The sequence below is a fragment of the Hylaeus volcanicus genome, chromosome 5 (assembly GCF_026283585.1).
Source record: "Hylaeus volcanicus isolate JK05 chromosome 5, UHH_iyHylVolc1.0_haploid, whole genome shotgun sequence".
Classification (NCBI taxonomy): Eukaryota; Metazoa; Arthropoda; class Insecta; order Hymenoptera; family Colletidae; genus Hylaeus; species Hylaeus volcanicus.
In genome coordinates, this window is record NC_071980.1 from 12,156,139 (window position 1) to 12,174,369 (window position 18,231).

At 39.9% G+C, this 18,231-nt stretch overlaps 1 protein-coding gene across 1 annotated transcript in view; it reads right to left on the reverse strand.

Moving 5' to 3' along the window:
• Positions 1-18,231, reverse strand: part of LOC128876166 (B-cell lymphoma/leukemia 11B) — a 74,131-nt gene that overhangs the window by 17,890 nt on the left and 38,010 nt on the right. Inside the window, exon 2 of the mRNA XM_054122304.1 lies at positions 9,770-10,222. Within this exon, the coding sequence (XP_053978279.1) occupies positions 9,770-10,222 (453 nt within the window). The remainder of the gene's footprint in view (positions 1-9,769; positions 10,223-18,231) is intronic.

Here is an 18,231-nt window from a genome sequence, read left to right on the forward strand (position 1 = left end):
CGAAGAGGTGGCATGTTTGCGCCTACGGACAGGCAACCGGTCCGACATTTCTGTCAGTACAGGTTGCCTAATTCAGGGGGTTAATTTTCGGGACATTTCGGAATTCTGGCCGATTTTGCATTTTGGTATCAGGAGCACATGATATGCAAAGAGGTCGCACGTTTGCGCCTACGATCAAGCAACCGGTCCGACAGATATGTCAGTACAGGTTGTCTAATTCAAGGGGCTAATTTTTGCTAAATTTCGAAATTCTGGCCGATTTTGCATTTTGGTATCAGGAGTCCATGATATGCGAAGAGGTGGCATGTTTGCGCCTACGGACAGGCAACCGGTCCGACAGATCTGCCACTACAGGTTGCCTAATTCAAGGGACTAATTTTCGGGACATTTCGGAATTCTGGCCGATTTTGCATTTTGGTATCAGGAGCACATGATATGCGAAGAGGTGGCACGTTTATGCCTACGGGCAGGCGACCGGCCCGACATATCTGTTAGTATAGGTTGCCTAGTTCAAGGGCCTAATTCTCTGTACGTTTCGTTTATATGGTCCTGTGCGAAGAGGGGGCACGAGAATTGTAGTATCAGGAGAACATGATACTCAAAGAAGTAGCATAACTTTTAATTAAATATTGATACTTACCTCTTGTATCAGGAGAACGTAATGTGCGAGCAGGTATCATAATTTTTATTTTCTGCTCGATACTTACCTCTTGTATCAGGAGAACGTAATGTGCGAGCAGGTATCATAATTTTTATTTTCTCCTCGATACTTACCTCTTGTATCAGGAGAACGTAATGTGTGAGCAGGTATCATAATTTTTATTTTCTGCTCGATACTTACCTTTTGTATCAGGAGAACGTAATGTTCGAGTTGGTATCATAATTTTTATTTTTTCCTTGAAACTTACCTTTTGTATGAGGAGATCATGATGAGCGAGGAGGTGGCAATAATGGAATTTGGCTCGAATTTTACTTCTGATATTATAAGAACATGATATTCGAAGAACTGGAATAAGTTTTAATTCTAGCTCGAAACGTACCTTTTCTATCAGAGTCACATGAACAAAGAAGAAGTGTACCACTTCTTCGATAGCGAGCCGCGACCCTCGACACAGGTATACGAGGGGTGATCGGTATTATTCGTCGCAAATAATATCGAGAGCTAATGGCTCCTAACTTGCAGTAGGATCTTTAGATATAAAAAGTGCAAAGTGTAAAGTATAATGTGCAAAAGTGTAAAGTGCAAATGTGTAAAGTGTAAAGTCAAAAGTGTAAAGCGTAAAGTGTAAAGTGAAATTAGATTTAGATTAGCAGGGACAACATTCAGTAGCCGTAGCTGGTATTAGTAGTCCGCAGTGGGGATGGTTTCTGTGCATTTATCGTTATAAAAATTTGTGCGTATAAGATTTTGGTGTGGTAACAAACAAATGTTCCGTTACAATTGGGTCTTAGTGCGTCATGAAGCAATGAAGGGGTTTTCTGAGAAAAAAAATGTCATGTCCGCGGAAAATCATTATGTATGATACAGCAAGTGGCGATTCGCGATCAGTTAGTTTAGTTAGTTAGAATTTCAATCTTTCCAACTCCTGCGTGTTCGCGAAGTCTGTAAATTTTTAAGCGAAATTCACAGAATATTCTTGTATATTCGTAAATACATACAGTACACTGTATATATACCATTTTGTTGCAGCATCCTTCGCCAAACATGTCTTTGTTACTTTCATTAATGAATTATATATAGTTACGTAACTTATTATAATTATATATTATAATAGTTATTTAATGTACGTATCAGGTCGTCCCATAAGTTCATGCCACTTATTCGTCTGCAACTCAAATTAATATATGAAACATACCCTTAAGTGTTACAATATTTTTCTACCTTTCTGTCGTTATTCGGTCACTACAAAATTTCTGTAGTTTTCTTTTATCAAATATTAGCTCAGTCTGCAGCTCGAACTTATGGAATGACCTAATATACAGTCAGTCTCATAAGGATTCGTAACCTCTGTATTTATGGAAGAAATTAGTCTACTTTAAATGAATGCTTCATAAATCCAAATCAAATGTATAATTGTAAATATATACATTTGTGAAGTTTATTCATGTAAATATTCATAATGGAAAATTCATTTGGAAACATGAAGCCTATAATTCAAATCACCTATCGATAATCCCTACGATCTTTCGCCTCGATACAAACGCGAGAAAAGGACCATCCCGCCTAAAACGATTATCCGTACCGAGCCTAACCAAAATTGTAAAGAAAATAAATTTATCCATTGTCTGTCACCGCAAGCTTAGAAAAAGATACGTAAAACCCTTCGAGGTGAAGTTGAAAGCAACGAGACTACCGATCAAAGAAGAAAGAAGAGCGTTTAGCCTGCGCAATAAATTCCCATTACGTCCTCCGGTTTGATTCTCCGAGTCGAGGAAGCGCCAAGCGCAAGAATCGTTTACCTCGAGAAGAAAATATTGCCTGCAACCCCAAGAAAGCTACCAGCAAAGGAATATTTGTCCTATTACCCGCGAAACGTCGCGACACTTTTATTCGCCGCTTTGAAAATCCGTTGAACGCGGAGAAAAAGTGTTGCTCGTTTGCGCGGGAGGGAACGCGAATGAAAAAGGATCCGAGGAGGGTCGGCCAGAAATCGGCAAAGCGAAACAAAGCTGGAGGACAGAGAAGATCGCGTCGTATTGGCTTCGTTCGGTGGCTGCGTGTATCACTTTTATGCCATCCTCGTCGACTTCCTTCCGCGAAAGGCAAGAAGCGCGGAAGGGAGGAGACGAAAGAAGAGGAAGGGCTGCCGCAGGACCTCGAAACCCTGGGATACAACCAATTCGTAAGCAATTCTCGACGCGCCTCGGGCGGTCCGCGAAAGACCAGACCGGACGGGGGCGAGAGAAAGGATCCGGGAGGAAGAGGAGCAGTTTACGAGGGGGTCGTGGAGCCGGCGTTAAAAAAAGAAAACGGAGACGGAAAATCATCCAAGAGAGGAATCCTCGCCCGCGAGAATTAATATTCCAGACAAACGTGACAGATAGATCAAATCTGCATCTCACCGTGGAAGCGGTCTGGTGTCAATTTCGACGGTATTATCGCTTCTTGTCTCGCTTCCTACACCCTCCCGCGCCCTGTCACAACTTTCTCCCTCTCGATGCAAGGAAGAACCCCGTAAATTGCGTTTGATCGCGTCTGGTCTGGTAGATTTGCCAGTGGGAGACGCGTTCTTGACGTTGGCTTTATATTTGTATCGCGTTTGGTAGCCACGTCAGCTAAAAATGGATGACAGGACTTTTCATTAACCCTTTGAAGGCGGAACGGTCGAAGTTTAACAAAATATCACCTCGTAGAGAATGAAAAGCGGAGCTTTGTTCATGTTTAGAATTTACTCGTACGACGTTTAGTTTTGAAAATAAAGATTGGAATCTTAGAAGTCCTTTTTCCTGAAATTTACACGTAGAAATTGTCTCGTCATGGATCACTCTTACTATTCGTTCTGTTTAGTGTAAACTATTTTATATTAACAGTTTGTTCATAGGATGTTTAGTTTCAAAAATAAAAATCGAAACCTTAGAAGTCCTCTTTTCTGAAATATATATGTAGAAATTATTCTCTCCCTAAATAAGATTATACTATTGCAGTAAATAACAGAATAATTACAATAATCCCTTACAAAATTTCTTTAACCGATCCACTACAAGTGGGAATTGAGTGAATCGTTGATGAGCGTCGTACAATCACGTGTTGTGACGTTTATGGAACGAAGTATACGAAAAAGGAAAGAAAAAAAGAAATTGATCGCTGTGATAATTTCAAAACAACTTGCACTGCATTCACTTTGATACTCGCTGCCTATCATCAATATTTTCATTGGTTATTAGAGAAACCATTCAATTAAAACATACACGTTATCTTCTAAATAAAACTAAAATTATTTAACAAAACATCCATACATAAACACGTGCCCTGAAAGTTACCCGGACCAATAGAATGTTAAACATGTCATCTATTCAAACAAATCCCACCCCCTCAAAACGTCATTTACCCCCAAATTTTCTCGCTACTTTCAACAAATTCTGCATATGTAAACCATCCCGAAATTTCCCCTCCAGCCTCCAATCGTGGTTCCTCTAGAGCGGAGATAAACCGACGAATTTCGATCGCTGGTAGAAAGGAAAGCCACTAAAAAGCCCTGGATAAAGGGAGGTTCTCCCTGCTCCGCCGTGCGTGCCGGCCTCTGCTCCACGGTACGCTCTACCTGGACGCATGCGACGAGACCGGACTAGATACACCGTTGCACACTTCCACGGGGATTCACACGCACGGGCCAGCGTGCTCTCGGCTCGTGCACACCACGTGGCCACACAATAGGGACGATTCTAATTGGGCTTTTCGACGTGGTCGGTCGATAACGAAAAAAAGAAAAAAACACGACAAAAAAGGCGTCGAAAGGGGGCTTATCCGTGGAACAACCCCGACGAGTCCGAGGGATGCGTTCCGTTTCGCTCTTTCACGGTGGATACGGATGGGGTTAACTCGCGAACGCGTATGGGTACATGGAGGGGTCCGCGGAAACGGGTTTCGCGGACCGTGATGAAATTTTAAAGAGACACCCGGTCGAGCACGCGCCTGTACGCGGGATCAACAAGCTGTTACGTAATTATGATCGTTTGCATTAATCACCGGGTTCCTCTGAAGCGAGAGGCCTGCGGTTTCGTCGCGACGCGAGCGTCAACCCTTCGGGGGCGCCAATGGTTTCCATAAGCGACTATGAAATGCTTCTGCTTGTAAATAGTATGCATGCGAGAGGGGGCGAGTGGTGTAGTAATGTTCTTTGGTCGACACTCGCGATGGAGGAGGGGATGGAAATTTCTCAACCTGGAGGACTGGTAGGCGAAATTTGATCGTACTGATTCGGTAAGGCCGAACGCACACGGGTGCAACCGATCAGTTTCGAACCACTCTGAGTAGGTAAAACAAAGAGCGCAAACAGTTTGCAACACTAATTTCAAATCGGTTAGGCCGTGTGCGATCGTCCTAACTAGTAATCGAGTTATCATCGATGATCTAACAATTTTGGTTTCCGAAAGCATTGTACAAAAACGTTCACGGTATCTAGTTTTCTAGCTGGTATCTTTGCTCTGTCACCTGTGCTCTCACCGAGGGTGTAGGGAGTCACGATTAAATCTCGCCCGGAAAGAAATCTACCGAGACCGTCTGAGGCTTCGGGCGAGGAATTTTCAAAGGCCCCGGTCGCCTGATAAAATTATTATCCGAGGCAAACCTTCGCGAGCTTCCCTATAATCGTCGCTTTCGAACGAGAGACAATTAAGACTCAACGAGCCTTGAGCACCCAGGGGGTCGCTCCAGCGAACGTAATAATATTTACAAAAGTGAGAAGACGCTAATTGTAAGAAGGGAAACAGAGGAGACCGCCAGTGATTCTCATCGAGACGTTCCTCGACGATTTCCCTGCGTTCTCTCCCTTTCTCTCGCCGTCTTGCTCTCTGCGATGCAAAACAGGTCGCCGCGTCAATTTGCACAGGTAAGCACTGGAGTTAAGAATCTCAAAGGCTGGTGCTTTCAATTCATCAAGGGCGTCAGGCTGCATGAATTTCGTTTGAGGCCGGCGCCCGTTTCTTTGAAGTTAATCGGAGTAAACCGCCGCGATCGCGGTGTCGATTCGTCGCGACGAGTGGGTGCGAAATTAAAGCCATCCCCTTTTTATAACCATGACTCCCTATTGTGCCGACAGACGTTTCGGCTCGACACCTCGACTCCTAGCTCGAGGACTCGCTTACGATATATTTATTCGTTTCGACGAATTGCTCGAAATCTTGCACTTAATAACAAAGGAGTAAAAAGTAGAGGAGCGCACTGGTATCTGGTTGTTCAAGACGATAATATAAAAATCGTCGGTTAACTCGACGATATCAAATAGAGTTGGACATAGTTGGTTCGAATTACTGTAAAGAATGGAGCTTATTATTTTATTGAATATCGTTTCTTTCGTCTTTACTGTGCAACTAGACAAACTCTTTTATTTTTTCTAAAAGCAACTGTTTTTACAGCATACATAGGTAAAATTACAAGCCATTAGTACATAGTCATGACTGCATCATTGTCTATTAGTATCAATGCACATGTGCTTACTTTATAAGTATATTAGGATGCTACAACACATAAAATTGAAAGAATAAAACGTCACACTGAACTGCGAAAATAGCTAAGGGAATTGCTTTCATAAAACCCCAAAATTCTTCAAGAAAGGTATCCAGAAATATCCAGATCGTTAGAAACAGGTTACAAGTACAAATGAAGAACGTGTAATACATTTATTCACATACATCATTCGATAACTGTCGCGACACCTAACAATGCGACACTTATTGGCTCTTAACTTCACTTATTATTAACTTCACTTATTAACTCTTTTTTCACAAGTAACTAGAGATGTGAAACTCTTTTATTTCTTCACATACATCATTCGATAACTGTCGCAACATCTAACAATGTGACACTTAGTGACTCTTAACTTATTAACTTCGCTTATTAACACTCTACGTATTTGTAAATAATGAATTTGATGAACACTTAACGAAATCGTTCGACTATCCGAATATTACTGCTCGTACACCCCTAAAAGTCGAAAGTTGGCTCGGGAAAACGAGTAGGTGCAATGAACTAAGATGATCCGTGCACGAGACTCGTGACAAGATCTTCGCATGTTTACACGCCAACAATTCATGTAATTACTGTAGCGTAAGGATATTCGCGGCGGTCATTACTGCGCTTTGTAAGAGGTGTTCTGTTCGAAAGTTTGTTGTTCCGGAGAAAAGGCAAGACGTCTAATTGCTCCTCTCGACGAGAACTACTCTTTCGAGATTCTTATAAATCGCTATATTTTCTTTGAATCTTCAATGTTCTTCATTATACGTGTTTTTACTGCGTTACAGTTTGTTTTAATTGCCACTCATTATAGTCCAAGTAGAAATTAATTGTGTGTCCCTTTGAAGTTATCATTCGTTGTGCTCATTTGTGTGAAGCAATCTGTGTGTTTTATTATATATTCATATTTTGTTTTGCTTGCCACTCATTATAGTAAATGTAGAAATTAATTGTTTGTCCCTTTGAAGTTATCCATTCATTTCTGCAGCGGGTCATGCAATTTTTAATGTTGCCTCAGTCATACATTTCAAAGGTATACATATAGTTGTAAACACAAAATGTCGAAGCAATCTGATTCTTCTATTACTACGAAAGTTGGCACTTTAATGTATCATAACGACGACTAAATATTTCTTCTTAAACTGCAGTCACAAATGATCGAATTTAGAGGCACATAATTAATAAACTATATTAATATGTAATTACAAGCTATAATAAAATAGAGATGTTTTTCGAGTCGATAAAATTCCACTCCGTTAAACGCGAAAGGGGCCCATTAAAATAAATTCGAAAATAATTGGAAACAGTTTAACGATGTCCAGAATGAAACTGTTGAGAAAGGAAACGGCTGCACTTTGCAAAAGCAAAGGGCGGAAGTTGAAGAGTAATTTCGAACGAGCTTTCGAGCTGTATAGCCGACGTCGTTTCGGTGTGGACCTTTGCGCGTTAAGCTCTTCGAAATATGACAATGTGGCTACCGATAAAAAGGGGTCACATCGAGGGGGGAGGAGACTATGGGGGCAGGTTCACCCCAATTCCCGAGCGTGCTCTTTAAATTCAAAAATCGAATCCACCGCTGGCATTGTTCGTGCCCGTTGAACCAACGATCGACATCAGATGGCAGCCCGTAACTGTACTTTAAAACTCTCTATTTTTTCTCTCTCTTTTTCTCCGTCGCTCCCTCCCCTCAGCTGGCGAATCCGATAGCGGAATTATAAGATCTCGTCAGAATTCGAGTTTGAAGACGATTTTACTTTGAACGACTCGAGAGGGTTTGTATATTCATTAATTTGATCGGGAGAGAAAAAGATTCATGGTAAAGCACAGAATAAGGATAAACGTGCATACAGTCTGTCCTATAAATATTCGTACCATCTGTGCCTACGTTTTCAAATAGATTTTTCATTATAAATATAAAATTGTGTAAAATTTATTTGTGTACGTAATTATAACGAAACATTTCTTTGAAAATATCAAACCTATAGTTTAATTTATAGAAACTTCTGCGATTAATACAGAGGGTAGGTACATACTTATGAAATGAATTTTAGACGAACGTCATAAAAATACTTGTTTGAAGATATTAGCAATACGCTTTTAGCAGAGTTGAACTTTTGGGGTAATTTTTCTCGACTATTTCTAATCTTCTAAGGGGGGACTCTAGTGCATAATTTTAAGAAAATTAATTTTTTCTTGCATTTTCTTCAACTACATGTTATTGAAAACATGTCTGTGTAAGGAATTTATCAAATGCTTAAAATTGAATTAATAAGAAAATCTATAAACGAGCTTTTCTCGAAGCTGGGTTTATAGAAAACGTTTATTTTTTATTTCTTATAATCTCTGACAGGACTTCTTCAAAAAGAACGTAAGGATGTGGAACTTAACATCAAAGTTGACAAATATCATGTTTTCTTCTTCTTTTAAAAAGCAATATCTAAATTAAATTAAATCAATCTCCAAAAAACGTTGGTCCTAAAGCTTCATAGAATATGAAAGTCGCGACTCGCGTTTGTTGCCGGAACACACGCACTTTATTTATAGAGTTCGCCTTGACTCGCGAGACCTAGCGCAGAACTCGAAGCTGAATATGTCAAAACATAGCGACGACTCTTTGCTAGAGCACGCGCCTCGACGAAATTCCATTTCCTCGAATATAAAATTGCGAATCGAATGCTCCTACGAGTAAATTATATAAATATCCCTCAATTACGCAAAATTGAAATGTCGTAAAATGTAAAATGTTAAAACTCCAATTTAGCTCTCGAAATTTTGAGAATTTGCACACCGAACGTTAAGCTAGAACGTCACAGTCCAGGTTGGGTCAGTGTGCGGGTTTTTCCAAATTCCAAAGAACTGGTCAGCAATTAAGGTGGCCCTGAATGGTTTTGGAAAGCAACGACATAAAGGACACGTGTCCGTATACTGGGGGGAAAACCAACTCTTGGCGATCTTGCTTCTGACGTGAGAATTTCCACCGTGACATTTGTCGTATCACTTGCTTCTGTATTCTCGTCAAAATTTACGAATTCTACTCAGATTTCTATTCAATAACACTCAGCCTTTAAAACTAATTATTGAAGTTTCTCAAAGTGAAAAGCTTTGTCACCCATATCAGGGTGGCGTTCAACGTGTTAACCCTTTCAGACCTGAATTATTTTCTTTCACTAATGTAACTTAATTTTTAGAGTCAACTTGGACTAAAATTACAGAGGGTACGAATACTTATGGGGCTGAGTCTACGTTGTACGTATGTGTAAATAATTAACGAAATGAATTTTACACGAACGTCATAAAAATACTTGTTAGAGGATATTAACAAAATGCTTTTGGCGTGATGCAGAGGATATTAACAATATGCTTTTGGAGAGATCAAAAAATAAACTCCTGATACTGTAGTTTTCGAGGAAAAGTTTCTTCGTGTACCCGAATAAGGCCATTCGCCCTAAACGATTCAAAATCAATTAAACGATAGTAATTTAAAAATTTTGCGTCCTGGATCGTGGTCGCCAGGTCTGAAAGGGTTAAAGCAGGTCGTTGGACTCACGACCTGCACAAGGACACAAGGACACAAGGATCGAATCTCGATGGACTCACCAGAATTGACTGTGTTCGTGTCCGCGTCCACGGACTCCGTTTTCGGTTTCTTGGGTAGGTCCTCTTTGTCTTCGTCGGAGGGGTCCGTCCTTCTTTTGGGCGTCGAGCTGGCGCTAGCTTTCAGCTCGATCGGGCTTCCTGCATCCGGTCCCGAGCCCTGAGGCGTCGGAGGGCTCTCGAGTCTGCCCCCCGCCCTCTTGTTGATGGGCGCGGATATGCTGGGCACGGAGTTGAGCTTCGAGTCCTGATCGACAGCCTTCAACGCTAGAGCGTCCTCCGGATCGGAGTCCTCCGGCGCGGCCGTCGCCGACGGACTGTGGCAGCCCTGAAGCGTGCTGCGACAGTGGTTGACCTTGTGCTCGATGAACCGCACGATCTCGCCGAGGGGGTAGGACGCCCTGCAACCCCCGCATTGGACGGTGTCTGGGGATGTGGTACCTTGCGAGGTTTCCGCTGGAAACGATACAAAACGATTTTAATATAAATAATATAATATAATAATATAAATATAAATGTAAATTATAATATAATAATATTAATATAAATAATTAATATCGTTTATAAGATCGTTATTTATCGGGTTAAAATGGGAATAAGAAACGAACGTTTGGGATATTTTGTTGGAGGTACTTTTAGTATAGCGAAATGGGTCATTATTTCATCTTTGTCGCTTTTTAATTCAGAATTGAACCTTGTGTCATTTTGGAGAACAATTTTACAGTTGTTTTATATAATTAGGAAATAGAATAGTATAGTCTTTGAGATAATGTTTCAAATAATGTTATCTCAAAAGTGATTACATTTCGGAGAACAATTTTACAATTATTTCAAATAATTATAAAATAAACGTTCTTCGAGATAATCTTTCAAATAAACTTATTTCAAAAGTGATTACATTTCGGAGAACAATTTTACAATTATTTCAAATAATTATAAAATAAACGTTCTTCGAGATAATCTTTCAAATAAACTTATTTCAAAAGTGATCACATTTCGGAGAACCGTTTTACAATTATTTCACATAATTATAAAATAGATGTTCTTCGAGATAATCTTTCAATAATGTTATCTCAAAAGTGATCACATTTCGGAGAACAGTTTTACAATTATTTCACATAATTATAAAATAGATGTTCTTCGAGATAATCTTTCAAATAATATTATCTCAAAAGTGATCACATTTCGAAGAACAATTTTATAATTGATCACAGGTATGAGAATAATTGTGAAATGAAGTAAAGCGTTGGAAATGATATTATAAATAACATCACGCCAAAAGTGCTCAGGTTTGCTAAGTTCTCTATAATTTTTGTATCATTTTTCGAACTGATGGAGATGTACCAATGAGATACTAGGTTATACCTCGAGGAAGGATAGAGTAATCGTGTTACTAATTGAATATGTTATTTTAGAAATGATACGTGTGACATTTCTGATAAGTTTGAGTCAGACATGCGACGGAAATTCGATTTTCCATCCAAGTAATACATAATGGAGGAAGATTCAAATGGAGACGCGGTTTTTTCACGGGCTCTTCGAATCAGCATTAATGGAAGAGAACCTAATGACTTTATTTTTCTAAATTATTATCTTTTATCGAAATAATAACAAGCAAAGTATCAAAATAAAATAAACAGACTAAAGCGATCTGTTATAAAATAACAAAACAAGCAATATTTGTGACTAAAGGAGAGTAGGGAGGAATCTGACACCGTGGGTCACTTTCCTCGAGTCCTTCGTCTTCGCTTTTCTTTTCACATGTGGGTATACTTTTGCTCGTTTTACGCAAAGGTACACATGGTCTCGTGAAACTACATATATTTAATGAAAAATTGTCTTATATTTAGCCAATGATTTTAGATGACTTGGAAAATTCATCTACTATTTTTTCATTTTTTTTCATCTACACTTTTTCCATCAATTACCTCGCACAAAACTTTCTTACTCATAATAAATGTAATTCTAATTATTTTCAATAAATACAAATCACGTGTATTCCTAAAATATGAATAAATCCGCGTGCAATACCTCGCGCAAAAATTTCTTCTGTATTTAAACAAACAAAAAATCCCTAAAACTGCAAGCTCCAACCTAGAATACCTCCAAAAATACTTCACTCAAATTTCTCCTAAATTTCCTAGCAATCTTACACATACTTCTCATCAAATTTCTCACAACAACACAAATAAATTTGCTCCTGTAACAAATAAAATTTACGCCCTAGAACGTCCCTGTAAAACTACCGGGCGTACGCAATCGCAGTCCAGCGAAGATGACGCAAAAGCCTCTCGACATTAGACAAAGCAAAAATTTACAAGTCAACGGTCTTCCCAAGCTCGCGGCTATTGCCCAATATTTCCGCAAGCGATCTCGCCAATTAAACGCGTATAAATTCGTACCCACGATCCCGCGAGCTCGCGCGAAAGGGAAATTTAGTTAGCCCGCGCCCTCCCCCTCCCGTGGAAAGCGTTAGCGGCTGATATAGAGATCTAATTTCCTTCTACGCAGCTCTTATAATTCACCGTCGGCTCGAGGGGGCTAAGGTCCCGAGGTCAGCCGCAGACGTAACAATTCACTTTTAAGTGTCCTCGAGCAGACCTCCTGGCGGTGATCCCCGCCGCCGTTCCTCGCCTTCTTCCTTATAGTTCGGAACGTCGCCATTAACATAGAGATTGGCAGGAGTTTCATACATCGATCTCTTCCCTCCGCCAGTCAAGTATCCATATCCATTCGGATAGGACGGCCAGGGCCGCGTAAAAACAAGAGAACCGTCTACCCATAGTTCCGCGCCTATTGTTCCTCCTCGTCCTCGTCCTTCGCGTTTCAACCCTCCGCCCTCCTTGCAGACGTTCCAGGCGAACGTGACTTCGTCCTTTTATTCCCTACGACGTCTCCTATCATCCGTCTAGCCGTTCCTCGACCGGGATCGCCGGGATGCAGGGGAGTAATTGCAACCTATCTTTTGGTAAAAATTTCTTTGGACGCGGAGAAAGAGAAATTAGACATTCGAATGTAAATAGGAACCATCGGATGACGGCTTGCACGAGGAGAACGGTGGTTTTTTCGTTGGGGTAATTTGTTTCGAAACGAGGGATTCGAGTTTTCTAAGAGAATAAGGTTTATAGTGTAGATCGCGACACTGCAACCTCTAATGCACTACGATATCAATCTTTCGGTAAAAGTGTTTTATTGGGTGTGAGGTGAAGGAAAATTAAAAATTACAAATGGATGTGTATGATATTGGGTGATGTCATTGGATTTTTGACGAATAAGACGTTGGTTTCCACGTTATACATGTAAATTGATGTTAAAGAAGAGAAGGTACATATTTACTTGCGGTAAAATTCTTTTATATGGAGTGTGACGTGAAGAGAAATTAAAAATTACAAAAGAAAGCGTATGATATTGGGTGATGTCATTGGATTTTTGACGAATAAGACGTTGGTTTTCACGTTATAAATGTAAATTGATGTTAAAGAAGAGAAGGTACATATTTACTTGCGGTAAAATTCTTTTATATGGAGTGTGAGATGAAGATTAATTAAAAATTACAAATGAAAGCATATGACATCTGATCGTGTCATTTATTATTTGATTGCAACTAATGTCTTCAAACTGATACATATACCAATTTTTCTTTTGAATTTATATACCACCATAAGTCTTTATCAATGTCAAAATCAGAAATGATCAATGTTCCTATAGAAGGTTAATAACACGCACACCTGAGTTTCGAATAGACCATCTTCCCAAAAATCGAAAATCCACCACCCAGGTCAGCGACTCTTCTGGGAAACCCTCCCCCTAAATACAGCTTTTGGTAAATTCTTGGCTGCGCCATTGCGACCGTTCCACCCTGTATCCCCGCGATTTGCTACGTGTATATACATACGTTCCACATTCTGTTCATCCCTTTCGGTGTTTTCGCCGATGCGCGGACACCGTTCGATTCTTTCGGGGCGGAGTTTCGATTGACCACTGGCCAGCGCGCAAACGCAACCCCTCTTGACCGCGATGGCACGTTCTATTTAAACTTCCATCAATCTTGCATTCTTGGGTTGAATGTTAGGGTGGTTTAACCTTTCTTAGATTAAACACTGCAACTTTTGCAAATTTCCTTTCTGCGATGAAATCCTCTGCGAAGTATACCTCTCGCACGCAATCGTTAACAAGTGTAAGAGCACGTAAATTTGTATTCTCAGGTCAGAGGTCGGGTTAGGTTGACTTTTCTAAAGTTGAACGCTGCAATTTTCTTTTTTACGATGAAAGCACACCTCGAAATCGTTAGCAGTTCCAAGAGAAACTAAATTTGTATTTTTAGGTCAGAGGTTGGATTGACCTTTCCTAGATTAAACGCTGCAATTTTTCCTTTATACATCTTGCATACGCAACTTAAACGATTTTAATTTGTATCGATTTAATAATATCCACAGCTGAATTTCGCATAGATCCTCTTGCTAACATTTCAATTTTCATCTAACGTTTATTACTCAAAGGATCGACAACTCGAATTTTTCAGTAGAAGGGAAAGGTTTCATCGGGAATTTTTGTTCCCAAAGAAAGAGTGGCATAAAAAAGGTCCAAGCAAAACAAGCCTTCGTCCTTCTAAGCGAGAGCGTTTCGAATTCCCCTGTCGGAGGAAAGAGTATACCTGAGAGGAACAGGAAGCGAGATAAGTGCGCCGCGCGCGTGGATTGAACGAGACAATTGCGTTCTTCGGGACCGAACGGTAGATTTTAATCGTCTATTCAAGATCGACGAGAGAAAGGAGTCCATCGAAACCATTGATGGACAACAGGCGAGGTACAGGAGAAAGATTCCACCAAAATTCGAAAGCTGAGAACGATGCGGAGGAAATTGGCTGTGAATGCACTTAGGGGTTCGTTATTTTACTATGATTCGGAAGATCTTGGTTAGAATCGGGAGAGTGTGTGTCTACAAAAATATAATATCAAGAAAAAGAAGAATTAATAAAGTACTGGGCTGTGGAGTACTGGAGCTGCCAGTGACGTCAAAGATAACATCTTACAGGATTTTATTTATAGAGGAATACAGTTTTGTCGAAAATTATAAGACAATAACTTTGATAGATTATCAGAAAGAGGATAATTAATCTAACAGTTCACAAACATGCAACATTCAGTAAATATTAAGATATTGGGCCTGAATTCTTACAAACTTCTATTTATAGATTATATAAGTAAAATATAAGACAGTTAGATATAATATTATAAGGCAGTAACTTCCATAGACTGCCAAAAAGACATTTAACCTAACAATTCACAAATCTGCAACATTCAACAAATAAGCAATGATATTGGGCCTGAATTCTTACAGACCTCTACTTATAGAGAAACACATTTACAACTCTAGTGTTACGAGACAATATAACTTTCATTGGCTATCAGAAAGAAAATAATTTAGTCAATACTTTACAATCCTGCAACACGTAGTAAACATACTAAGATATTGGGCCTGATGTCTTACAGGCCTCAATTCGAAGAAGCAATTATACCTAGCATTATAAGATAACAACCTCCATAGACTGTCAAAAGGAGAGTAATCAATTTACCAGTTCACAAACCTACAACATCCAACAAACATACAAAGATATTGGGCCTGAATTCTCATAGATCTACCTACAGAAGAAGACATACCAATTGCCTTTAAAAACTTTCATAAACTACCAGAGAAAGAACATTAAACCCAATGCTTCACAATTTTGCAACACTCAACAAACATACCAAGATATTAGGCCTGAATTCTCACAGACTTCTATCTACAAAATAATGCAATTATATCAAGTATAACCGTATAATATTACCTTTGAAAATCATGGAAAACTATCAGAAAAAGAAGAAAATGCACAAAACTATCAAAAACTGTGCAACGACGAACCGTCCTCGATGGTTGAGGAAAGCCATGGAGGACGAGGAGGGCAAAAACCGCTGGACGGAAAAGGAACGGAGACACGAAGGCCCCTGAATGGACTACAGGGTCCGTTATTCGCCTACGATTCAAAAGCGCTCGGTTAGAAACAAGAGACGCGCGACCGGTCGTTAACGACAATGGGCTTTTGTTTTTTCGGGGGCAGATGTTGGACCAGTGGAGCTGGCGACGGGTACGAGAGACCCGCTACCCCTGTTCACCGTTCCAGGGGCCCCAAAGCACGAAGGTGAGCGAAGGAGGAACCGACACGTGTCTCCTCGTCACTTTGTGGATCTCTCGCGCACGCGCGCCTCCCGATGGGGCCCCGTGTGTCTTCCTTGTAACCTGTCCCCGCGAACCGGTCCCAAACAGACACGCGCGCAGATATCCTAGGGCACTCGTCTCGTTTGGCTTCCTGCTTCGGGCCCAGTTCCGTTTGTTGCGAAATTAAGAACGCTGGGTCTTCCGTAGGTTCTTCTGTGGGATGTTAGTTTGATGTTTGAGGACTGTCAGGCCCTGGGACCAGAGAATCAGTGATTTGATATCAATATTGGACCCTTAAAATAATTTAAGGGTGACGAGGAACGCTTTTAACCTTTGAGGCCCCTACCACGTTTTCATTATTTACGAATAAAATATTGAAACAAAATACTGAAACATGGCTCAAATTTTCGGCCTTACCATTCCTTCTCAGCTACATTGTTAATATTTGGACACCGTTAGACCAATTAATAAACGTTAGAAAAATAAGATGCTCTTCCTAATCACCCAACATAGTTGTTGGAAGGCTAGAAACATTTTATTAGATATCGAACAACCATGTATAAATGGAAAGGCACAAAATGAACTACAAGAATCCTAACAAAGTAATAGAAATTCCGTTTGTTGCGAAATTAAGAACGCTGAGTCTTCTGTAGGTTCTTCTGTGGGATGTTAGTTTGATGTTTGGAAACTGGCCCTGGGCCCAGAGATGGGCCTTTGAATATTTTCGTAGTTTTATTCGTTTGCATTTCGTTCGTTTGTTAGTTAGATTGTATCAGTGTATTTGTATGATTGTATGTGAGAATCTGAGAAGTGAATCAGTGATTGGATTTCAATATTGGGCCCTTAAAATAATTTAAGGGTAAAGGAAACGCGTTTAACCTTTGAGGGCCCTACCACATCTGCATTATTTACGAATAAAATATTGAAACAAAATACTGAAACATGGCTCAAATTTTGGGCCTTACCATCCTTTCCCAGCTACATTGTTAAATATTTGGACAGCGTTAAACCAAATAATAAACGTTAGAAAAATAAGATGCTCTTCCTAATCACCGAGCAAAGTTGTCGAAAGGCTGGAAACATTTTATTAGATATTGAACAACCATGTATAAATGGAAAGGCACAAAATGAACTACAAGAGACCTAACAAAATAATACAAATTAATTAGCAAAATGTAACGTTTCGAAGTTTTCTTTCTATTTACCCCATTTTAAAGTCCTGTCTCTCAAATAATTATTTCAGTATCTCATCTTCGTTGCTCTTCATTCGTTCTAAATCTATTATATAAATATACGAATCATTATATATCAATTTATGCATCTTTCCTCTGAAGAATGCTCCATATGGTTTATTTACATTCCCAATTACATTTTTAGATCGACCAGCATCAGTTTTATTTTATTCCTCCTCAATTAGACTTCTGAAAACATCGTGCCCCGAAGATTGCATTGTTCCCTCGCGCAGGTCCTTAATTTCCTTGTTTTTCATTCGATTCCTCCCGATTACTCGTCTGGCATAAACACAGAGAACCCAGCAGGGGGGTGAAAGTGGCCACGAGTGGGAGTATCGTCTACGGGGGAGGAGGGAAACCGCGAATAGCCGAGAAAAGATAACATAAAAATACAATATTGCCCCGCGAATGTAAGTTGGATTGCTTACAAATTGGCCCATACATCTGTAATGCCTCGATCACCGGTACCCGCGTGGCTCCCTTATTGCGAGAGACTTCGTAATTTCCATCTACGAGTGGGGCAGATACGTATGGGAATCGCTGGAGGAAACGTCTCGCTCTTGAGCTTGTTAGTCCTCCACATTAATTTTCTTTCCTCCGCTCTACGACAGCAAACGTCCTAGCCAGAGGATCGACGATATCCACCCCCCACCCCCATTACTCACGATGCTTTCGATATTAAATCGTTAATCACCTCGTTTTAATAATTCCCACCCTCGAGGATCTTCCTTAACACGGAAAAATTGGAAATTTGGAAATCGAGTAACTCCAATTATCGTGAATACTATGTAAATAATAATCTAGAGACTATTCTAGAGACGAAGTAATTTTCTAATAAGAAAAATAAATACAGTACATCACTGCAGATTTTGTGCATTTATGATTTATATTAATAGAACGAACAGATGATAAACATAAAGAAAAGTATGCGCCCTTATGTAGAATGAAATAACAATATTATTATATAAATTGTACATTGTGTATATTTTTCTAATGCATTTATGATTTAAATTAATACGACATACAGATGATAAACAT